Source organism: Canis aureus, chromosome 16, assembly GCF_053574225.1.
Source record: "Canis aureus isolate CA01 chromosome 16, VMU_Caureus_v.1.0, whole genome shotgun sequence".
NCBI classification, from domain to species: domain Eukaryota; kingdom Metazoa; phylum Chordata; class Mammalia; order Carnivora; family Canidae; genus Canis; species Canis aureus.
Genome location: NC_135626.1, coordinates 37,838,930 through 37,864,645, shown reverse-complemented (window position 1 = coordinate 37,864,645; position 25,716 = coordinate 37,838,930). Strand labels below are relative to the sequence as shown.

At 35.8% G+C, this 25,716-nt stretch overlaps 1 protein-coding gene across 3 annotated transcripts; it reads left to right on the top strand.

Moving 5' to 3' along the window:
* Positions 1-511: 511 nt before the first annotated feature.
* FBXO47 (F-box protein 47) lies at positions 512-25,092 on the top strand. Of its 3 annotated transcripts, none has more exons than XM_077853031.1 (11): positions 512-589; positions 3,433-3,642; positions 4,039-4,209; positions 6,824-6,900; positions 8,977-9,054; positions 12,248-12,356; positions 17,490-17,666; positions 18,608-18,754; positions 19,427-19,569; positions 20,831-20,990; positions 21,655-25,092. In XM_077853031.1, the coding sequence occupies exons 2-11, from the start codon at positions 3,459-3,461 to the stop codon at positions 21,765-21,767; spliced, it is 1,359 nt and encodes a 452-aa protein (XP_077709157.1). In that variant the 5' UTR covers positions 512-589; positions 3,433-3,458; the 3' UTR covers positions 21,768-25,092. The 3 variants fall into 3 exon arrangements, with proteins under 3 accessions (XP_077709157.1, XP_077709156.1, XP_077709158.1); XM_077853030.1 differs by lacking the exon at positions 512-589 and adding an exon at positions 797-981; XM_077853032.1 differs by lacking the exons at positions 512-589; positions 21,655-25,092 and adding exons at positions 797-981; positions 21,370-21,577.
* The last annotated feature ends 624 nt before the right edge of the window (positions 25,093-25,716 follow it).

Here is a 25,716-nt window from a genome sequence, read left to right as displayed (position 1 = left end):
GCGGTTGTGTCTGCCTTTGGCTCAGGACATGATGCCTGAGTCCTGGGATCGAATCTCACATCAGGCTTCCTGCGTGGAACCTCCTTCAGTCTCTGCCTCTGTGTGTGTGTGTGTGTGTCTCGTGAATAAATAAAATCTTAAAAAAAAGAGAGAGAGAGAGAGAGAGAACTTCATTTTCAAGGGAAGAAGGTCAAGCTAGTAAGTTCTGTCTTGGACTCCACCTTGGGAGGCTGGAGGCACGTATCCACGTATCCTTGTCTGAATCTAGGCACCCAAGAGAGGTTTAAAAAGGAATGTTTGGAGGTTTCTTCCAACAGAAGTTTTGATGAAAGCTCTTGTAACTTACCCTACTGCGATGGGGGCAAGGGAAACAAACAAACAAAAAAATGGGCTCAAAACTAGGCTGAAGGGAAAGGAAGTGGTTTGGAGCTGATGCGTGGCGCGCCAGGCTGGGGCTCCCTTCCTTTGCACCCTCCCCTCCCCCTAGACTCTAACGGCTCCACCCCTTCCTGTCTGGAGCTTAGAGCAAAGAGTCGCTTTAGCCTCGGCTTGGGCTCCGAGGACCTTGTCCTCGTTAATTATTCATGAGGTAGGTGGGCACTATGGGCGCCGGGCTTTTACTATTCATGAGGAGGCGGGGCCTCCTGCCTCCGGGGGTTCCGGAGGGGGTTTTCTAAAATATTCCTGAGGGAGGAGGGCACTATGGGAGCCTGGGTTCTTGCTATTCATGAGGGGGCGGGGCTTCCTTCCCGCTGGGGCTCCTGGGAGGATTCTAAAATATTCTTGAGGCCACGGGGGCGCCTGGGAGGCGGGAACGCGGCTCCGGAGCCGACCGGAGCTGGGTCCGCCCTCTACCCGGCGGGAAAAACTTGAGGAAAGAGTTTTCTTTTTTAAACATTAAGAAATTTGAGGATGGTGGGGCAGAACAACTAAATCCCATTTGCCTGTGATTCCTTAGCCGGAAAACTGTCAAAATCTGTGGTAAAAAGAGTTTTTTTTTCTCCCCAGTACTTTCCTGAGATAATTTCACCTTTTCATGGACTGAGGGGATAAAAACCTCATCATCATGTGGTTTGATTCTTCTATGGGCCAAGTTTCTGCTTTGTGGCCTCCCTAGTTTACCTCTCTCTAGAGGGGTTTGGGGCCAGTATCCAAGCAGATGTGGTGGGTCTCTAAGGGTTTTTTGTTTGCTTTTTTGTTTTGTTTTGTTTTGTTTCTTAGATTAAAACAAAATAGAAATCGCGGGTGAATTGCTATTGGACGGTTTTCTCTGAAGGAGGGGCAAAGTTCAGCCAAGAAGGCCCTCAAAGCCTTTCAGAGTGGGGTGGAACGGAGGCATCGAAAATTTTTATTTATTAATATTATTTTGGTCAGTGATTCTCATTCTCTTGGGGGAGGAGAGAACCGGAAATAGTTTGGGTTTACACCTTCAGGGTTTTCAGAAAAGCCTGCATCCCCCCCCACCCCACCCCCACACCCCCAGCACCAAAAGCGTCCAGGTCTGAGTGAGGAAAATAAGGAATTGTTAAGAGGAGACTTTAGTGTTAAAAGAATGGGCCCATTGCGTTTTAATCCCGAGAGGTTTCAATATATACACTCAGTGGTTGACACAACTGCAGTCCCCTGGGTCCCCAGGTGTCAGTGGGTCTCTGAAGAGCCCGCAGGTCCCACCCACGTCCCCACTTGACACGCTCCTCAGAACCAGGACAGATCCTAGGCCCGATTTATAATTCTGTTACAGTGAAAACGCTTTATAAAGTGCGTACTGTGAAAAGTTAAAAACAACCTCGTGGATTAAATAAATTAACATTCTTCCATTTGGTGTATTTACATGCAGCCTTTAAAATAGATATGCTTGTAGAAGTAGATTGGCATGGAAAGGAATTATTTTTACTTACAATTACAATGGGGAAAAAAGCAGATTACAAAAGCAGGGCATGAACAATGATCCTTTTTTGTTAGAATATATATTTATATATGTTTTTCACTAAGAGCCAAGTTTCTTGGCCATGTTTTCCGATGGATAACTGATTTTTAAATTGGACTGTAACTTTTTAGATACGTTAAGTAACATTGTGATTTTAGCAATTTTGTGACAAAAGGAGAAAGTGGATTTGGGTCAGATATATTTGTAACGCTTTGATGAAACGTCTTAGTTGTTACTTCAGAAACAGGGAGGCCTGGACTGGAGTTGTAGTTAGGTATATGTACATATACTTATATATAAACAAAAGGCAATGTTTTCTGAATTGCAGCAATAGTGACACAAAGTCACTGGGTACTATGAATATTTTTTTAAGAACTTTTTTGGGGGGTAAGTAAATTATCAGTGATTTCGATAAGTTCTAAGAAGTGTTCATTTTGAAGTCAAATTGTATAGGTCCTTCCTCAGACTTATAAGTAACTAGTATTAACCAAATTGGAATTAGAAGGAAAATCATTGTTCATTTATTTATTCTATTCTTATTAATTTTACAAGACTTTAATTTCACTGTTTATTTGTGTTATATAACACATAATTGGTAATGGTAATGCACCCTTCTTAATCTATTAGAGCTAGTAAATTTTAAAAACTCCAAACTTAGAATTTCTACTTATCTCTTTATTTTTACTGTTTCCAACAAAGAAAATGTCAGTTTTAAAGAAATAGAAAAACTTTACTACAAATTTTTAAAGCTACATTGATATTTTGATTTTTTTCTAGAATATGAAGATTGTTTTGTTTTGTTTAGAATATAAAGATTGTAAAAGCAACATATTAATTGACAGATATCGAACGTTTTGAATTTGTTACATTGTTTTTTTGTGTCAAATCTTTTACTTTTTAAAGATTTTGAATATTTTCTTAGACTATCTCTCATCCAAATACATGTTTCTTATTCTTTTTTTTTTAATTTTTTTAAAATTTATTTATGATAGGCACACAGTGAGAGAGAGAGGCAGAGACACAGGCAGAGGGAGAAGCAGGCTCCATGCACGGGGAGCCTGACGTGGGACTCGATCCCTGGTCTCCAGGATCATGCCCTGGGCCAAAGGCAGGCGCTAAACCACTGCGCCACCCAGGGATTCCCCCCCCCCATGTTTCTTATTCTGCTAAAATTCTTTTTTGTAGAATATTTAGCTAAGAGGGGAAAGACTTTTAAACATTTCATATCATGTGAAGTGAATAAATACACTCTTACTGGTGGAAACTCCATAAATTGGACATTATAAGTTTTGTAAATAGAGGGGCTCCTGGTTGATTCAGTAGAGCATATGACTCTTGATCTTGAGGTGTGAGTTTGAGCCCCACAATGGGGGTAGAGATCACTTAAAATTTTTTTTGTGAATAGATAGACCATCAAAGTATCAACTTCTTGATTTTAAAAAACAGCTCTTTATTGCTATAATTTCCTTTCTTCTTTGTCTCTTGTGTTTTATTTTTCTAACCAGGGTAAATTCATGAGATAAGAAAAAGAATGGCGTCTAGAATAAATACTGGTTTCACTTTGATTCCCAACCAGAAATATAGACGCAGTAATCGTCGATCCACCAGCTATTTTTCCAACACCCTTGGCTCAGATTCTCAGCCTTTATCAACGCTTGGAAATTTTAAAGCCTTGCCATTGGAAATATTCCAAATAATCTTAAGATATTTGTCAGGTGAGGTCTGGGGACTGTGAGTAACTATATAGACCCTCGATTTTTTTTTTCCCCAAGAACTAATTTGTCATCTTAGACAAACTAGAATGCTAGAATGTTAATGATATTTACATTATGTTTATTTTCTAAAGTTTTGTCATTGTTAGGTAAGGGGTACAATGAAGAAAGTATGACACTCAAACTCTTTAAAGCATGCCTCTAATTATAACAATATGATAACTTGACTATTACATCCCTGAATATTTCCAATTTTCCCTACTTCTCCCCAGTTTTTTATGTATTTTATTATGTAGTATTATTATTAATGAGCTAACATGAATTAATAGATTGTACTGATAATGACATTCTTGTAATTAAGTTATTTTTTATATATGTATATGTATTTTTTTTTGGTAGTGAAAGATATCAGCATGCTAAGTATGGTGTCCAAAACAGTCAGCCAGCACATTATTAATTATATCTCAACCTCATCAGGAAGCAAAAGACTTTTACTACAGGATTTTCATAACCTTGAGCTGCCTAGCAAGAGACAAGACTCTATCATACTGGAATATTACAGATCTCTAGGTAGGTAATTTATGTAATGAGAATTGTAACAAGTAAAGAACTACACTGAGTTAAGGGGATTTTATTAAACAATTCTGTTAAGGCCTGTGAGAAAGGGGATATTTCTTACAATGTGCCTATTTCTATGATGTTTTTTACTCTTCCCATAATAGTCCCTTATACTTATCTTTAAAGATGAGAGAATGTACTTTAATGTAAAGTATCAGTTCTTGTGATTTCATGTACCTACAATGTCACCTTTGCTTATTGTCTAGGTGGCTTGCCAGTGTGTTTTCTATGCTTTACTTCCTGTAGATCTAATGAGTTTTTTTTCTGAACTTTTCTCTTTCACCATAATCTAGTCCTTAAAATTAGAAAAGAAACGTAAATACCTTATTGTGGAAGATCACTTATTCTCTTATCAGAAATGATGTGTTTTCTTAAGTACTCCACACATTTACTAATAAATCATTATGCTATAATAAATTAATCTTATCAAAGGAAATTCCATGTAATCTCTTCCCTTGATTTATTGATTTTATTCTCCCTTCCTCAGAGTGCTGAAGTAAAATTCTAATTTTGACTTGACTGGTGACACCAGTTTAATTATGAAACTACCTAATAATTAACCAAAGCATGGCAATAAAACCAAAAATTAAGGTGATGTTTTCAAATTTTAAATAGAAGTGTAATAGTTAAGTGTTTATTACCTTTTAGTAGCCCAAGGATGCCTAGCTTTAAGACAATAAAATAAGACTATATACATGTGTAAATACATAAAAGTGTATTTGATAAGTGTATTTAATAAGATTAAATGAAAGATATGTAATCTGATTACATTATTGGTTTCAGTATTTGTGAGTAGACTTAGAAAGGCTGTAACAGAGTATAGCAATGACTTTTTGCTACTTGTCATTTAAACATCTTTTTTCAAACATCCTTAATTGCAGAACAAGTGGTACGGTAAAAGAGCTTATTTTTTGGTTTTGATCTGAAATAATTTTTCTTCTCTCTGACCAAGACTCAATCACCTAAAGAACAAAAAAATTAAAATAATTATTTGGAAAATTCAGTGGAAAATACAAATATGTATCGATCTTAATAGCCAGGTTTTAAGAACAGTTTTATTCATGTAATAATTTCAACCCTCCATTTAATTTTGGTGCAGACACCTGGTTTATGACTGATTCTTTAGGTAAATGTTTGATGTACTTACCAATTTTTCATGTTGCCATTGCTATCTGATCCATTCTTGTTTTCAGACATTAAAATAACGTTTTCAGAATTCTGTGCTCTGAAGATTATAAATTTTAATTTGCTTCTTCATACAAATCAGAGCAGATGGCTAGTGTGAAAAGAACATTACATCTGACTCTATTTTAGTGGGAAGAAATTTTAAAAGTTGATCTCTAAAGGGTATAGCAGAGCACCTGTGTTAAAAAAATAAATAAGTCAGCCAGTATTGGTTTTTATGGTAAATTGCAACCCTTAAAAATAGGAGTTTTACATTAGAAAAAGCAACCAGCATACAATTATAGCTTACACTTCCCCAGCTATGATATGCCATGGGACTGGATGCCAAAACATGAAAGGAAAAGAACTCAGCTTAAAAACCAAACACTGAAAATGTCTTTTTATGTACAAAAATAAGGAAGGTTTATATTTCAAACTCAATTCTGGTCATGTGTTGCCCAAACATAGCAACTTCTAAAAATAAATTGGATTCCCATAGATTCTACAGAATTATATAAAGTAGCTATCATATATGTTGAAAAAAGTAAATGTAGAAAACATAAAAATGGAGAAATTCATGATATTCAGGTATTTATTTTCCTACTATATATCTTATTTTTAGTGTAAGGAAAACATTGCCCTTATAGGAATGTTAACAACATATTGCCATTTTAGGAAAACAGAACACATAAAGTTAGAAGAAACAAATCATACACTTCTGTCTCTGTAGTTCAAGTTACATGTCTCACTGGGAAATTGAAGAGTTTTTTCTTCTTTTTTAAAATATCTGAACACAAAATTCTATACATTCTTAACATGCATGCCCCATAAAAGGATATCATTGAAGAAGAAATGGATATTTCATCCAAACTGGATACTTTCTGTGAGCAAAAATAACTTCTAACCTCTGTATTTTAAGTACTTATGATTTAAAATTTTTTATATGGAGAAAAGAATATAAAATCTCTTTTCTCATTTTTTTCCCCATGTTCTACAGTAGTAACTCTTAAGGCATTTTGCTTCATGAACATGCGGTTAATTTCAAGAAATAATTGGAATCTGTTTTCTATAGAATAAAGTTCCACTAGTGTATTTTTTGTATCTGTTATTATATATTTTTAAATCTAAATATTTTCTATATTTGTCTTTTAATATAATTTCATAGTTTTTGTAATATTTTACGCCACTTAGTGGATATCACATTACTTGGTAAACACCATATATTGTAAATAATTGGTGCCCTTGCTTCCAGTCTTCCTCTTCAGAACCATATCAGTTCACAGTCCACTGTCATTTACTATACTTGACTTTCAAGGAAATGTTATGCTGTGCTTTACAAATACTCTAAGTACATTAATTATATTGTTGTCATTTTTTTCATGTGTTCTCTTTACTTTCTCAGGTCTGCTATTTAAAAGATGTACATTGCTGCTACCCACAAAGGAAAGACTAAAGTACATTCACAAGATACTTGCAGAAGTAAGATCATACTTCTTAATTGGTTCACAATCTTGATTTCTAGTAAAGATATTTCTTATATCTTACACTCATTTCAGATCCATCTTTAATTAGTAGATTTTCATGAAAAACCTAGTAAAAATTGATGATAATCTAATATTATACCAAGTACCTAGAGATTATAAAACAGCAAAATATAGTAGTCTTTTACTTATTATAAACAATTTTTACATATAGCTAAGAATATCATTCAAGTTTATTAGATTTATCAGAGAATAAAAGTGTTTTTTACCTTACATGAGAATCCTGAGGCTGTTTTAAAGTAGTGATTTAGATATCTTATTAAAATGAAATAATTTCTGGGGCAGCCCAGGTGGCTCAGCAGTTTAGTGCCACCTTCAGCCCAGAGTGTGATCCTGGAGACCTGGGATCGAGTCCCACGTCGGGCTCCCTGCATGGCGCCTGCTTCTCTCTCTGCCTGTGTCTGTGCCTCTCTCTCTCTCTCTCTCTCTCTCTGTCTCTCATGAATAAATAAATAAAATCTTTAAAATAAATAAATAAAATAAAATAATTTCTGAATGTTAACTTACTGTTTAAATGTACAAAAACATAGGAAACATATATATATATATATATATATATATATATATATATATATTTTTTTTTTTAGGAAACATATTTTTAATTTTAAAATGACAAAAATTTTGGAGGCGTCTGGGTGGCTTAGTTGGTTAAACATCCGACTTTCAGTTTTGGCTCAGATCATGATCTCAGGGTCATGGGATTGAGCCCTGTATCAGGCTCTGTGCTAAACAGGAAGTCTGCCTAAGATTCTCTCTCCCTCTCCCCTCACACACCTACATGTGCACTCTCTCTCTCTCTCAAATAAATAAATCTTTAAAACATTTAAAAAATAAAATAACAAAAATTTTATGATAATTTATGACTTAGAAATGTGTATCTGTGTTTTTAGGCATAATCTCTGTATAAGCTTTTGAGTTTCACTATACAAACTCAAACATACATCCAACACTAATAGTTCAGTTCTACACTCAATAGCATGTGAACTGTTTCTGATGCATTAGCTTTGTTTCATGTCAGTATTTGCACTGAGTTCAGGTCTATATTATTACAGCAGCTTCTCAGATCTTTCTGCCATCTATTTCTTCACTTCCCAAGACATTCTATATGCTGAATCAAGGTTATTCTTCCTAAAGCATTCCTTTCATAGAGTTATTTTCTTACTTAAAAATCTTTCAGTGGCTACTCAGTTTTGGCAAGATAAGGTCCAAAGTCCATAGCTGGTATTTTTAGGGCTCTTCCTGACAATGCCGCCTTGCTTCCTACTACATTGAGCCTAGTTAAGCATGTCCCACATAAAGCTTCTTTTTTTTTTTTTTTCCACATAAAGCTTCTATACAATTTTGTCCTTATTTTGTTTCCCTCACTTATCTTTTCCATTCATTGTATTTGAATCCTACTTTGAGACAATGCTTTTTTCACATGCTTCAGAAGGTCTTTTGATCATTCCCAAATTTATCTTGTTTCTGCTTTCACAGTGTCTGATATAGTGTATATTCGGTCATTTTAACATTTATGTATATTCTAACCTGAATTATCAAAATAATTTCATGTGCATATATTTTATTCTTCTAAATTCTTCTAAATTAATTATGAACTCCTTGAAGACAGAGACACTGTTTTATACTTCTTTTGTGATCTCACCTACGTGATACAATGCTTATTAGTTATTTTGCATTTTAATTATTTTCAATTAATATTGAAAAATTCCTGCATATTTACATTAAATTTGAATGTCCAATAATTGTATGGTTCGATTGGAAAAGAGGAACTAGGGGTGGCTGGATGGCTCAGTCAGTTAAATGTCTGCTTTGAACTCAGGTCATGATCCTGGGGTCCTGGGAATGAGCCCCCACCCATAGGGTTCCCTGCTCCAAGTAGAGCCTGCTTTTGTCTCCCTCTGCCTGATGCTCCCCCTGCTTGTCCTCTCTTGCTCACTCTCTTTCTCTTTATCAAATAAATAAATCTTTAAAAAAAAAAAAAAAAAAGAGGAATTAATTCTTGTTTTCTTTACAGGTTTCCTGTTTTAAATTCAATGGCTGTGCAGCTCCTATTCAGTGTTTAGGATTACCATGTTATGGCATGTTTTTACAGGTACATTTTTTTTTTTTTTTTTTTAGTGAAAGAAGAAAAAATGTTTTTTGAAGTGTTAACAAGTAGAGTATGTAGTCTACCTTTCTGTAAGTTAATAAAAATAATAGTAATCTAAAAGAGAACAAGATAAAATTATAAAGATTTGAGGAAGTGTTAGTCTAATAATGTGTCTGCCACCTCAGATTTTTTTTTCTTGAATTTCTTGAGGGGAAGAACATTTAACATTTATTTGCTCTACAGGAATATCCTTGAACTTTCCAGCCAATTGTAAAGACTAGAAGTCTTGTGGGTGGTGCATGTGTGTATAATAATTTTTTAGTTTTGAGCTAGTTATTTAAAATATGATTTTAGGGATCCCTGGGTGGCTCAGCAGTTTAGTGCCTGCCTTCAGCCCAGGGTGTGATCCTGGAGTCCTGGGATCGAGTCCTACATCGGGCTCCCTGCATGGAGCCTGCTTCTCCCTCTGCCTATGTCTCTGCCTCTCTCTCTCTCTCTGTCTCTCTGTGTCTCTCATGAATAAATAAATAAAATCTTAAAATATATATATATAAATAAATAAAATATGATTTTAGAAGTGAAAAAAAAGTGTAGCTTTGGGAGATGGTAGGTGTGTGTGTTAACTAACCTTATTGTGGTAATTATTTTGCAATATATACATATATAAAATCACTACATTGTACACTTTAACTTAGACAATGTTATATGTCAATTTTATCTCAATTAAGCTGATAAAATAAGAAATCAACTACATGATTTTTTTAAAGTTTTTGACTAATCTTTTATTATAAACAAAGAAGATAGGACGCCTGGATGGCTCAACGGTTTGGTGCCTGCCTTTGGCCCAGGGCGTGATCCCCGAATCCCAGGATCGAGTCCCGCATCAGGTTCCCTGCATGGAGCCTGCTTCTCCCTCTGCCTGTGTCTTTGCCTCTCTCACTCTCTGTCTCTCATGAATAAATAAATAAAATCTTAAAAAAAAAGAAGATAATAAGATAATACTATTATTTAATGTTATTCAATATTAATGATATATTATTAATCTATTATATTCTAAGTAGTTTAAATGTACAGTTTACCCTTGAACAACATGGATTTGAACTGTCCAGGTCTACTTATATACAGATTTTTTTTAATAAATACAGTACTGTAAATATATTACTTCTCCCTTATGATTTCTTTGTTTTATAATTTTCTTTTCTTTTTTAAGATTTTATTTATTTATTCATGAGAGACACAGAGAGATAGGCAGAGAGAGAAGCAGGCTTCTAGCACGGAGCCCGATGTGGGACTCGATCCCAGGACCCCAGGATCACATCCTGAGCCGAAAGCATAGGCTCAACCATGGAGCCACTCAGGCATCCCTGTTTTAGGATTTTCTTAATAACATTTTATTTTCTTTCACTTTGTTGTAAGAATACGGTAGACAATACACATATCATACAAAATGTATGTCAATTGACTATGTTATTGGTAAGACTTGCGGTCAGCGGTAGATATTAAATAGTTAAGTTTTAGGCAAGCCAAAAGCTATATGCATATTTTTTACTGTGCAGGGGTGTCAGCACTCCATCCCCTGTCTTGTTCAAGGATCAACTGTAATAACTTATTTAAAACTTACACAACCTTGCAAGGTTTACAACAGTCTTGCTCTGTATCCCAGCTTGCCAGCCACCATCTGCAAGCCCAGATTCTGGTAGCCTACGCCCTCCTACCATCCCTTTTCTAAGATAGACTTTTGCTTTTGGGGGATGGGAGGTGGGTAGAGACGTAATATAAACATATATTTATATAAAATTCAAAAGGTACAAAGTTGTATAAAGTGAAAATTAAGTCTACCATCAAGGCCTGTTGCTGGTCCACCAAGTTCCTTTCAACAGAAGTAACCATTGTTAGCAGTTTCTTCTATGTCCTTCCACAGAGAAAGAGATTAATTTTTAAACTACTAAAATCCAGGGCACCTGGGTGGCTCAATGGTTGAACATCTGCCTTTGGCTCAGGTCATGATCCTGGGATTTTGGGATCAAGTCCCACATCAGGCTCCATGTAGGGATCCTGCTTCTCTTTCTGTCTCTCTCTGTGTGTCTCTCATGAATAAAATATAAGTAAATAAATAAATAAACAACTAAAATCCAGTTCAACTGCTTTAAGAGAAACTTATTATTTTATTATTTTAAAAAAATATTTATTTATTCATGAGAGACAGAGAGAGAGAGAGGCAGAGACACAGGCAGAGGGGGAAGCAGGCTCCATGCAGGGAGCCCGATATGGGACTCCATCCTGGAACTCCAGGATTACTCCCTGAGCCGAAGGCAGACACTCAACTGCTGAGCCACCCAGGCATCCCTACTTTAAGAAAAATTTAAATCATTAGTCAACCTTTTTCAAAATCTAATAGTGGTGAGCCATTTGAATTTCCTTTCCTTTTTTTTTTTTAAGATTTTATTTATTCATTCATGAGAGACGCAGAGAGAGAGAGAGAGAGAGAGAGAGAAAGGCAGAGACACAGGAAGAGTGAGAAGCAGGCTCCATGCAGGGAGCCCAATGTGGGACTCGATCCCAGGGCTTCCAGGAATACACCCTGAGTTGAAGGTGGCGCTAAATCGCTGAGCCACCGGGGCTGCCCTGAATTTCCTTTTCATATATGTTTAACTGTACAGTCTGGTTGGCTCAAAGACAATTATTAAACTTTGTCCTAATAAAAATTTTTTGCTTGTTCACATCAAAATGTTAATAATAAATGCTCATAATTGTCACATTAAAATGAGATCACTGTCATTTGTAAGCAATATCATAAATGATTAACCAGAAGAAGACAAAGGGATTTTATTATAGTCTAAAACTAAACCACCGTATGGTTGTGAATCAGATCTCTAATGTGTGTCCTAGGATTTTGGCCTTTGTTATTTTACCCATACTGCCAGAGTTCAAGATTCAATACCATTTGAAAGTTCTCTGAAATAATACTCCCTTTACAACCAAAAAAAAAAAAAAAAAAGTGGATCTTGGAGCATTTCTAGGATTTCTTTATGTAAATTTTCTTTTTAATTTTAATTTTAACATTCCATCGTGGATAAAAATTGTATGTTACTTCGATCATGTGCTACAGCAGTTATGCTCATAAGCTAGTAGTGACTTACATTTTGATTTGATGATCTGAACATCTGCAATGTTTCCTTTATTTTACTATTCTCAGACCTTAACAGCAGGTTGGGATGAACTTGAGTGCCATCGTGTATATAACTTCTTATGTGAACTGACTAATCTCTCCCGCAAGATGCAGACCGCTGTCTGCAGCAAACCAGGTAAAAAAAAAAAAAACTATAGCTCACAGGTAATATTATACAGATATTAAAATAGAAAAAAAAAAAGCAGAGCTCAAAAGTATATTTAAAAGTCAACCATGGGGGATCCCTGGGTGGCTCAGGGGTTTGGTGCCTGTCTTTGGCCTAGGGCGCGATCCTGGAGACCTGGGATCGCATCCCACGTCGGGCTCCCTGCATGGAGCCTGCTTCTTGCTCTGCCTCTCTCTCTCTCTCTCTCTCTCTCTCTCTCACTCTCATGAATAAATAAGTAAAATATTTAAAAAAAAGAAATATAAGGGGATGATAAATACTGAATTAGATTTTGAGGCAAACATGGCATATGATTAGAGAAAGAAGTATTCGGAGGGCTCAACTGTATTAATAATATTTTATTGTTTAAGACTGGATGGAGGGGCACGTGGGTGGCTCAGTGATTGAGCCCCTGCCTTAGGCTCAGGGCATAATCCTGGGGTCCTTGGATTGAGTCCCACACTGGGCTCCCTGAGGAGAGCCTGCTTCTCCCTCTGCCTGTGTCTCTGCCTCTCTTTCTGTGTCTCTCATATAAATAAAATATTTTAAAAATTTTTAAAAAGAATGAGCATTACAGCATGTAACCATGAAAAACTGCCTACAGGGGCAGCCCGGGTGGCTCAGCGGTTTAGCACTGCCTTCAGCCAGGGACGTGATCCTGGAGACCCGGGATCAAGTCCCATGTCGGGCTCTCTGCATGGCGCCTGCTTCTCCCTCTGCCTGTGTCTCTGCCTCTCTCTGTGTGTCTCTCATGAATATATAAATAAAATCTTTAAAAAAAAAAAAACTGCCTACAATCTAAATGCCCATCATCAGGAGAATGGATAAATTAATTAAGTATCCATACAGTGAAAACCATTAGTAGTTAAAATGAGTGAACCAAAGCCACATGTAGTAATATGGATAAATCTCAAAATGTAAGTTGAGGGTAGCCCGGGTGGCTCAGCGGTTTAGCACTGCCTTTATCCCAGGGCATGATCCTGGAGACTCGGGATCGAGTTCCACATCAGGCTCCCTGCATGGAGCCTGCTTCTCCCTCTGCCTGTGGGTGTCTCTGCCTCTTTCTCTCTGTGTCTCTCATGAATAAATAAATAAAATCTTAAAAATATATATATAAATTGAAAAAGATAACCAAAGGATATTTTCAATATGATACTATTTATATACAAATTAAAAACATGCAAAATAACTCTATGTATTTTTTATGGTAACATACATATATTAAAAAATATAAGACCATAGTTGGGAGATGTGATGTTAAGTTTAACTTGGCTGGGCCACAGTACCCAAATATTTGGTCAAACATTATTCTAGATGTTTCTCTACATTATTTCTTAGATGAGATTAACATTTAAACCAGTAGACCAGATGCGTGGTGGCTCAGTCAGTTAAGCATCTGCCTTTAGCTCAGGTCATGATCCCCTCATCCTGGGATCCAGCCTTGTAATGAGCTGTGCATCAGGCTCCCTGCTTCTCCCTCTCCCTCTGCCTGCCACTCCCCTGCTTGTTCTCTCTCTCTCTGTCAAATAAATAAATAAAATCTTTAAAAATAATAATAAATAAATAAATCAGTAGACTTTGAATAAAGATTACCCTCCATAACATGAGTAGGTCTCATCAATCACTTGAAGGACTTAGTAGAAAAAAACTGACCTCCCAAGCAAGAAAAATTCTACCAGCAGACTGCCTTTGTACTTGAACTAAAACTCTTCTCTGGTCTCTAGTGTGCCAGCATACCCTGCAGATTTTGGACTGCCAAATCTCTACAGTCTTGTGAGCTAATTCTTCAAAATAAATTTTTTTCTGTGTGTGTGTGTGTGTGTGTGTGTGTTCTATTTTTCTGGAGAATACTGACTAGTACAAGAAAGTCAAAACCCAAATTCAAGATGCTGATTACCTCTGAGGTTAAAGGGGAAGAGGATTGGGAATGATATACAAGAAGCTGTAACTGTACCTATGTTTTATTTATTTTTTAAAATCTGAAGCAAATATAGCAAAAAGTAAAGCTTTGACAAAGCTAAGTGATTGGTACACAGTATTTGTTGTAGTATCTCTGCTTTTCTGACAGCTTGAGCTATTTCATTATGAAATCAAATTATAGATCAAAAGGCAGATTAGAAGCCCAATGAAACAATAACAAAATTAATTTATCATGTCCCTCTCTGGATCAAAAAAATTTATTGGCTTCCTGATGTCTTCAAAATAAAATCCAAATGTTTATACTGGCCTTCACATTCTAATCCCAACCTACTTTTTTTTTTTTTAAGACTTTATTTATTTATTCATGAGAGACACAGAGAGAGACAGAGGCAGAGACAGAACTAGGCTCCATGCAAGGAGCTTGATGTGGGATTCAATCCTGGGACTCCAGGATCACGCCCTGAGCCGAAGGCAGATGGTTAACCGCTGAGCCAGCCCCCAACCCACTTTTTCAAATTTATTCCCTACTGTTCTCTGTATCTGTTTGACATAAGAGTAGTCTTTATCACTCTCCTCACTGTATCTCACACATCTCTTAAACATTTCTATTCATATCTTTTATTCATCTCTCTCTCTTTTTTTATCCCCTAAAATACCATCTTTTAAGACCCAATTTGCCTGACTTCCTCTGTAAACCCTTTCCTGATCCTCAGGCCTTCAGTAATCTCTGTCCTCTAAACGTCTGTGTTACTCGGCTTACTACCTCAGGGGGTACTTATTGCATATGACCTTAGATTACTGGTGGACTTTCTATTTACTCTTGTCTTACCTACAAGTAAGTAGAACATAAGTGGTATAAAGATGTAAAACAATGCCACCACTATGGAAAACAACTTGATTGTTTCTCAAAAAGCTAAACATATTATTATCACATTGCCAAATAATTCCACTCCTAGGTATTCCTAAGGGAATTGAGAGCTGGGACTTGGAAAGATACTTATATGCTAATGTTCACCACAGTGTTATTCGCAAAAGCCAAAATTGGAAACAACCCAAATATTCATCAACAGATGAATGGATAAACAAAATATGGTGTATCCATACAATGGAATATTTTTCAGCCATAAAAAGGAGTGAAGTTTTGATACATGCTAAAATGGATGAACTTGGAAAACATGATAAGTGAAATAAGTCAGACACAAAAGGACAAATATTGTGATTCCACTTAAATGAAGTACCTTAAACAAGCAAATTCATAAAAACAGCAGATTTGAGGTTATTAGGAACTGGGGGCAGAGGGAAATAGGAAGTTATTGCTTAATGATTATAGAGTTTCTCTTGGGGTAATAAAGAGTTTTAGAAATAAAAGTTGTGAGGTGGAACAGCATTGTGAATGTAAGTGATGCCATTGTATTTTATACTTTAAAAATGGTTAAGATGGCAAACATTATGTTATATATTACTTATATGTATATAAAGATATAGAAATACATTTTTCTATAATTAAAAAATTAATAAGATAATATATTTTTAAAAGTTTGTTTATTTAAGGGGATCCCTGGGTGGCTCAGCAGTTTGGCGCCTGCCTTTGGCCTGGGGCGCGATCCTGGAGTCCCGGGATCGAGTCCCACGTCGGGCTCTCGGCATGGAGCCTGCTTCTCCCTCCTCCTGTGTCTCTGCCTCTCTCTCTCTTTCTATGTCTATCATAAATAAATAAATATTTTAAAAAAAGTTTGTTTATTTAAGTAATCTCTACACCTAACATGGGGTATGAACCCATAACTCCAACATCAAGAGTTGCATCTTCCAACTGAACCAACCAGGTACCCCAATAATATAGATTATAAACTATTGAATTATATACTTTAAATGGGTATATTATTTGGTATGTAAATTATATGTATTTTAATAAGTCTGTTTAATAACACAACCACAAGATACCACTTCATTCCCAGTAGGATGGCTAGAATCAAAAAGTCAGAGAACAACAAATGTTGGTGAGAATATGGAGAAATTGGAACCTTCATACATTGCTGGTCAGAATGTAAGATGGTACAGCCACTTTGGAGAGCAGCCTGAGTTCCTCAAATGAGTAAAGAGTTACTGTATGACCCCAAAACTCCACTCCTAGGTATATCCACAGAGAAATTAAAACATATGTCCACACAGAAATTGGTACACAAATGTTAAGAACAGCATTATTTATAATGCCCAACAGGTGGATACAACCAAAATGTCCATCAGTGGGTGAATGGATAAGCAAAATGAGGTATATCTATGCAACGGAATATTATTTGGCCATAAAAATGAAGGAAGTACTGATAGATGCCATAACATGGGTGGAACTTGAAAACATGCTAAGTGAAAGAAGCCAGTCACAAAAGACTACATACTATATGATTTCATTCATATGAATGTCCAGAAAAAGGAAATCTTTAGAGATAGAGGGTAGATTATTGGTTAAGGCTAGGGGTGGTAAAGAATGGAGGGTTGGGGGTGATAGCTAAAAGAACAGGATTTCTTTTTGAAGTGATGAAAATATTCTAAAATTGACTTGGTACTGGGTGTACATCTCTGTGAATATACTAAAACCACTGAATTGTATGATGTGTCTATCTCAATAGAATTCTTTATTTTTAAAATATTTTATTTATTTATTCGTGAAAGATACAGAGAGAGGGAGAGACATAGGCAGAGGAAGAAGCAGGCTCCCTGTGGGGGAGCCCCATGTGGGCTCAATCCTAAGAACCTGGGAACACACCCTGAGCCAAAGGCAGACGTTCAACCACTGAGCCACCCAGGTGTCCCTCAATAGAATTCTTTAAAAAAGAGTCCCTTCATAATCTAAAATTATTACAGAGGAAAATGAAATAACACTTATAGTACAAAGTATATTACAGACATCTATCACTGACCATATCCACGTGCATATCCAATATGCATATAAGCCTTTCTTTTTTTTTAAGATTTTATTTATTCATGAGAGACACAGAGAGAGAGAGGCAGAGACATAGGCAGAGGGAGAAGCAGGCGCCCTGTGGGGAGCCCAATGTGGGATTCCATCCCAGGACCCTGGGATCATGAACTGAGCCAAAGACAGACGCTCAAACACTGAGCCACCCAGGCATCCCCATATCAGCCTTTCTAGGAAGAATGGTTTATATAATTATTTTGTCTTCATAGGAAGTGCCCGAAAACTGGAATTAAGGATCAGACTGTTCTGTAGGAACGTCCTGCTTGATCACTGGACACATCAAAGTGATTCTGCTTTTTGGTTGACACGTATATTAAAACCATGGCCAATGGTGAATCAGGCAAGATTATTGTATATCATCTTCGGACCAGTATCTCCTCAAGATGGTGAGCATACATTTTGGGGGGATGTATGTTACAAAACTGGTTAATTACTTCTATTTTAGAAAGCATATCTTTTTGTACCTGCTCACTTTCCTCATTCCTTATGACTGAACTATGTTTCATGATTTCATAGATGTACACAACTTTAGCTTATGCATAGCTTAAGCTTCAAGACTACAGGCCATTACCAAATATATTCCCATCATCTCTGGTATACCTAAAGATCACTATCTTTCATTTGTAAACATTACCTCACCTCGAGATTATGTTTGCTGCTAGAAGGGAATCACAGTGTCTGTAAAGCACAGTAGTAGTTGAAATTGACATTTACTTAATTTTGGATGCATAATATGATTATTTGCATTTTTTGTCTTTCTAATTAAGTTTTACTTAGATTATTGTTAATATTAGTGTGCAGTTCTTTGGTTTATGTTGACTACGTTAGGAGGTTACCAGTTTAAAGTATCAGCAGGAAACCGATCTGGGATTAAATTTTATTGTGTGTAATTCACAAAGAGAATTGGTCATAGGCAAATATTCAAAACTTGACTGGATTACTGTATTTTCATATTAATGTTTGGAAGATACTCAAATACAGTGTGGTCTCTTTTGGGGAGGTTATCAGATTTCATCTGATTTTAGTAAGATTATATTAATTGTTTATTATCATTTTTGTTACAGGAGTAGCATTATCTTTGAACTAGAAGTGCTGTTCTGCTTGGTGAAACTATGTTTTCTTTACTTCGTGTAGCTATTGTTGCTAAACTTCATCACAGCAGTCAGAGACATTCACATTTATACTGTTAGCAGAATTGACTTTTCACTATGAAAGTAGCATATATAAGCAATGGGATTCCATAATGCAATTCAATTTCCTTTCCATGAAGTCTTTATCACAAAGCCAACTATTCTGTCATAGCCTAGTTTTTGTTTCAATTATCCAGGACAGGTGGTTTGGCAGAAAATGATAGAAGGACCTACGGATGAATCCAGTCTGAAAGATTTGGCTGATGCTATTAAATTACTGTATGACACAGGCACCAAAGAGTGGACAGCAGATGATGTTATCAGTCTTGTAGATGAACTATCAGGTAAAATACATATTTAACACATAGAGTAGTTGAAATGTATTCTTAGAAGACAGTTATAAAATTGTAAGGATAAAGCTACAGGTAACAAATGAATTGCCTATTCAAAATCACTAAATGTTCTAAAATATTTAAAGAGTTTGGCATTATATCTGAAGAGAATGCATATAGTCAACTTCCTTTCCTCCAGTTGCCAATTAATATGTATGTTTATTACTATTATTATTTGAAAGTTTCATAATTAAATTACCTTTATTATTCCCATTTTGCAAATTCTCACAAACAACCTCCTAGGTTGCATAAGAAGAAAGCCCTCTCCTGTTGGCACAGGAGAAGGAAAACAATTTTTTCTTAAATTCTTGCAGAATCTTTTAGATTCTAAATTTTATAAGATTTCTTTCCTTATACAGAATTAGACCATCTTGCCTTTTGATCTATGTGTAGGAGGAATGCTTTGACTATATTACTAGGACATTTGTAAAAGCCACCATAACTTGGCAGTAATCTCTGTCTCTGGTTGAATGCTGTAATTGCAAAACTAAAGCACTTTTTCTGAGCTTTTTCCTTGGCACTAGTATTTCCAATAAGGCGATATAATATTGCATGTATTTAATGATGTTTACTAGAACTATTATATAATTTCTCACCAAATAACTGTTCTTCCTCTAATAAAAGTGGTTCCCCGTGAATGGCTTCTAGAGAATAATGCACGTCTCCTAATCCTAAGTGGGAACAACATCTGTTTCACTTTCATGGCTAGTAAAGCTGTGAATGGACGGGCCATTGAACTGGCAAAGCTCATTGTCTTTTTGGCTTTGGTAAGTAAGAACAAATTTTTCTCTAGCAAATTGTTTACCATGATAGTTGGCTTACCAAGGAGCTGCCCTGAAGGAACAGAAATATGTTCAAAACATTTTGAAAGAATCAGTATTTAAGGGCAGCCTGGGTGGCTCAGCAGTTTAGCGCTGCCTTCTGTCCAGGGCCTGATCCTGGAGACCTGAGATCAGGTCCCATGTCGGGCTCCCCACATGGAGCCTGCTTCTCCCTCTGCCTGTGTCTCTGCCTCTCTCTCTCTGTGACTATCATACATAAATAAATTTTTTTAAAAATTAAAAAAATTTTTATCTTTTAAATAATAGGTAAATATTCCCTGCAGCTTTCATGGTGGAGTCACCATAGTTCTCTTGCCTATTAAAATTGCCTGTTTGTTGGGGCACTTGGGTGGCTCAGTTGGTTTGGGCGTCTGCCTTGGGCTTGGATCATGATACCAGAGTCCTGGGACTGAGTCCCACGTCGGGCTCCCTGCTCACCAGGGAGTCTGCTTCTCCCTCTGCCCTTCCCCTCTGCTCATGGTTTCTCTTTCTCTCTTAAATAAATAAATAAAATGTTTAAAATATGTAAATAGGGATTCCTGGGTGGCTCAGTGGTTTAGCGCCTGCCTTTGGCCCAGGGCGTGATCCTGGAGTCCCGGGACTGAGTTCCGCGTCGGGCTCCCGGCATGGAGCCTGCTTCTCCCTCCTCCTGTGTCTCTGCCTCTCTCTCTCTCTGTGTCTATCATAAATACATACATACATACATACATACATACATAAATACATAAATAAAATATGTAAATAATAAAATTGCAAAAAATAAAATAAAATAAAATAAAATAAAATTGCCTGTTTGTCACCCTTATTGAATTTCTGGAAAATAGAGGCCCTGTCTTTATGGCTTAACCACTGTATCTCTAGCTTTTAGCATCTGCTCAGTAAATATTAACCAAGTGAATAAATGAGCAGAAATCTTATTTTTGATGTGTTTAATATTTGCGATATTAGTTCTTACATTAATAAATAATGTGCTATGATAATCTTGAACAAAGCTTTTATTTACATCATATTTTTTGCCACTAAAATTGTACCATTTGAAAGCAAAGGAGAATTAGATGTAAAAGCATTTCCCACTTATAAACTCAATATGATGTCATGTGTAATAACTTATGTAAAGTCATAAAGCATCATTGTCAGTACCATTTTCAAATTCTACAGTTTTCTTCACATGAAGACTTACCGTAACTCTTTTCGTTATCTAAATCAGGTATGTGAGAAAGAACTCTACTGCATGGATTGGGCAGTTAAAATGATGCAAAAAGTCTGTAAAGTCTTTAGCACTCCAGTGGAAAGAAATAACTTCCTACAGAGTGTGGCAAATGCGTTTGCATGTGTTATAATGGAAATGCTGCAGTCAGTTATGTCCGGTGAGTGAGAATGCGTGTAGACGGTGCACAGGTGTGACTAAAATGCATCCTGGTCTCCACTGAAAACAGAGCTAATTCCATGGAGACTTTTATTTCCAAACCAAGAATAGAAGAAGCAGACCTTTGTTTGTTTGTTTTTCCACAAGATATATTTAGCTCTTGGTTTTGCTCCTTTTTATATCTCATATGGATTTTAATGGAAAACCTAAAGAGTCTGCTCTGAAAGGAACGAGTTTCAGTTTTGCACAGCAAAATGCTCACTTGCTCACTTACCATCTATCATAAACATCATAATAATGCCCTATGTTGTTTTGTTGCAACATATATTATTGTATAGTTTTATTAGGTAGCCAACATGATAATTAACCCTGTTTTACAGATGAGAAAACTAAGGTGAAGAGAAATTATTTGACTTGCCCAGGGTCATGGAGTTAGAGGCAGTAAAGCATGGACCAGCATCCTTTTCTGCTGACTTCTTATATAGAGCTCTTATCTGATTCCCTGATTTCAGTGTTAACATCTGACTTAGTAAAGATCACTAAGAAGTCTTCTGTTACATATTATTAGGGAAAATTGGAACATCTTGTTCCAAATAAATCATGTATTTAAAAATTTAACTGTCATTTCCTTTTCCCTACTGTCCATTCCTGTGTGGGGCATACAGGAGACCGTGACGAAGATGACAGAAGCTTCTTGAATCTGTTCCATCTTGTGCATGCTCAGGCTAACTTCCATAAGGAAGTCTTGTATTTGACCATGAATACTCTTTCTACCTAAATACTCAAAAAGCCTTGCATTGAGAGAATACCTCACTGAACTAACAATTCCAAGAGTGCTACTTTTCCACCCTCAAAGAACAGCAGCCATGGGACTTTTTATCACCTAAGTGACCTAAGAACTCAAAAGCTGTACAGAATTTTAGAAGCAACTGCTTGCCCTATTACTAACATAAAAATTACAGGCAAATCCAAGAGTGTATTGAGATTTCTCGGGAAAACAAGCTGTGCCTCTCCAGATTTTGGTAAACCTCACACCCAACTCAATACAGCATTAGTGTCCGAGAATCTGGGGCTAACCTGTATGTGTGGATGTTTGAAGCAAGGGAAAATTGTTTTCTAGGTAGAGCTGACTCAAATTCACTAAATGGTTTATATCTGTTCTCTTTGCTGAGGTTCTGTAGACATAATCTAGAATGTTTTGTGAGGATCTGCAATATGATGTTTTGGAATGTACAGATATAAATCACATCTTTTACCACCTTTTTGGCATATGATTACAAAAACATTATATTTTGTTCATGTTTTGCATGAACTAATCAAAAACCAAAAACCAAAGGAAGTGGATCTATACATATTCATACATATATATGTGTGTGTGTGTATATGTATATATACATATACACACATATACATTTTCCTCTTTAAGACAAAAGTCTATAAATAGAGGAAAGTATACGTTGTCTTAATACAATTAAATCATCTTTTATGCCTTCCTGGAGATTAGAGTAAAATGTTGCAAATAAGGGAAAATATAAAATAAAGTACCTGTTCTGCTGCCAGAACAATCTTTACAAATAATTTGCACTTCTTCCTAAAGCTTTCCTCCCTGTCTAAAGAGTGGAACTTGAAGGAAACTGGAAGCAGCATGCATTGGCTAGAGCAGCCCTGAGAGGGTGGAGTTTTCACTCAAGTAAATGGATTCCAGGAAGCTCCAGGACTATTTCAGTCTTACTAGCATTTACCCACTGCTTTTACTATTAAAATTGAAACTAATAGTGTAACAGGGCTGAAATCATGCCGGGGCCCTCCTGGATCTCCCATTTTCTTCTCCTTGGGTTTGATCATTTTATTTCTGTTAAAGACATACTCCTTCCCCCTGGACTTCTCAGAGTCTGGCTTTCTTTTCCTAAGCCCTTGACTTAACTCTGTAGCTGAGGAAGGAAAGGAACACTAGAAAATATAGAAACTACTCACAAAAATGGGGTGTAAATTATGGAAAATTCTCAGGTATTTGGTAAGAGGGGCTCAGAGATTTAGTAGGATTGAGGAAGAGTGAACATTTTGGAGAAAATAGAAATTGTGATAAGATTTTACTATATTTCAGTAGCATAAACACTTACCTTCATTTTTGGAATGTCAGAAATTAACTACTTTTTCCTGATGGATCATCCAGCTATAATTCCATCAGTGGCAGGAATTTTTTCTCTAGAGTTCAGTATTTGTATATTCGTGTAGAAACAGAGTTCTTGCTTTTATCTTAGCTTCATTTTCTTCCTCTCATTTTAATAATTCACTCACCATTAAATTATAAAGATTAAAAATTGGCAGATACCAAAATACGAAGTAATACCTTGCTTTTAGCCTTTTCTTCCCCCTCTCTCACTCTTTTTCCTATACATGCTCTGAAAAGCCTAACCCACTTATTTATCAAAACACTGGTGATTCCAAGTTAGCAAAATATGCCCATTAAATTATTTGAGGAGGGATAGTAAAAACTTTAATATTAACAGTGAATATTTTTAGTATTTTACTCAATAGATGTTAAGTCTCATTCTCTTAGAGAAAGAAATCTGGCCTTGTGAAGTTTCCTTGAATTATCGAAGTCCCCACAGTGATTATTTTCAGCACATTTACAAAATTTTGAATCTCGTTATACACTTGAATTGACATGACTGCTGCTATAAAATTTTTCAAACATATTGTATTATCCTGGCTAATTGTGAGATTATTATCTCACTCTGCCCCAAAAGTTGGAACATAAAAAAATCGAGTTCATTCTTTGGATGCAACAGAAAATGAAGTTGTCTTGCTACCAATAAAAAGTAAACTGACAAGTTCCTCATTTGGTTATTAATAGATAAAAATAAAATTGCAACCAAACTTGCAATTTCCTCAATTTAGCAGCTCAGTGTTTTTTTGTTTGTTTGTTTGCCAAACGCATTTGTCATCAGGAATAAAGTGTGACATCAAATGTTAAAGTGGGAGATTAGCTTGCAAAAGTACATATGGTTATCACTGGTATCAATGTTTAAGGGACAGTATAGACACGGTGCCATCAAAAAAGGAGTATCGGTAAAAATGCATAGCCTAAAAAATGCTAGGAGATTGTCCATTTCTAACTAACTTTAGAACAGTCATAACAGAACAACATGAGCTGCTAACAGGTCTAATAATTTATCCTATTCTTTTCCTAAGTTAGAAGATTGACCTGGCCTTCTAGTTCTTTTTTTCCTTTTGATAGTGATTCCCTCATCTCCTTTGACTTTCATTTGAGGCTGATTTTTACTTCTACTAAAAAGCAAGCCCCATGATACATCATTATCTTTACTATTGATTCTAAACACACAATACCATACTAATAAACTAAGGACACTTCTTATAAACTCATTTAAAGCTTATATCTTATGATAAATACTCTGCACCTTAAGAAACCATGGAACATCTATCCTTAACACTTTTTTGAGTAATTTCTTCTGATGGCCTTCTGATCCCTCAACTTCTTTATTGTATTCACAATGCAGGCAGTAAATTGCTGTGTTTGGGAAGCGGTTTAATCACTCAGGAAGTTCAAGTAGTTGCTTATTGGGTTGCTCTCCACAGCATGAACAATAGACACCTTATTTCACACTTGTCCCATCCTCTGATGACTTAGTTCATGCTTCCAGTTCTTCTGTTACGAACAAAGATTTTATTGCCAGGATAGTCATCTACCTTAAGTAGGATTAGAGCAAACATGAGGTGTGCAGGAAAAGATGGAACTGGAAGAACCATCTTATGGTAATAAAAAACAAACCTTTACCTCTTTGTGTGATTATTACTTAAGAGTTAATCTCTTTAAGTGAATAGTACTCAGTTATATGATTACAGATTTCTTTTCAATTCCACTAGCAGGTAGCAGTGAAACCTGTAAGAAATCAGGTTATGAACATATGCTCCTTGGTTTATTGAAACATCACTAAGATAGGAAAGATGACCTGAAAGACAGCTGTATTGGATAGTCTTCTCTAGATTAAAAAAAAAAAAAAAAAAGTGCCGAAGTACGAAGAACACATTGTTTTTCCAACAAGAAAGCAAATATAACTCCAGAAATTTCCTCAAGTAACCAGAGACTTTAAAAAATTTTTAGGTTAGCCCTTGAAAGGCTTTCTTATAAATGTGTACAAAACTGAAAAATATGCATTGTTATTTTTTAAATATTGTATTTATGGTAAAATGTCTTTGATAACCTAAATATTTGCTAAACTTTATTTGCTATTTATTAATATTAATAAAATAAAACTTAAATTGGAAACATTCTAACTTGTATAGAGTTTGTCATTATGCAAATCATTGAGTATAATTTCTTTATTTTTTATGGAGGAACTTATTTTTATTTAAGCTGTTAGTTATAGCTCTACCATGATCAAAACACAAAACATCTTAATATAATATTGCAATTAGCTATATCTATGTCTATTTATGCTTAGTATTACAGTACATAAATCACTTTAGTCAAATAATTTCATTTCATGGCAACAATTCACAAACTGAACAATAATCTAAAGTAGAACAGTAATCTGTACTATTCTATTTAATTCAGAGACCAAATTCCCAACAATTAATGTTCCAAATACTACAGTTATTGTAGTTTAACATTAGTTTCAGAAACCAAAATATGAAATTAAGTATTGTGGATTACCTGCAATTTCCCATAACTACAAGATCTGTTTTTCTAAGAACAAAGAACT

Excerpts from the sequence above, each read along its gene's own strand:
- FBXO47 (XM_077853031.1), top strand. The coding sequence starts at position 3,459 with ATGGCGTCTAGAATAAATACTGGTTTCACTTTGATTCCCAACCAGAAA. Across the intron at positions 6,901-8,976 it reads TTCACAAGATACTTGCAGAA|GTTTCCTGTTTTAAATTCAA; the intron begins GTAAGATCATAC and ends TTTTCTTTACAG. Across the intron at positions 17,667-18,607 it reads ACCAGTATCTCCTCAAGATG|GACAGGTGGTTTGGCAGAAA; the intron begins GTGAGCATACAT and ends TCAATTATCCAG.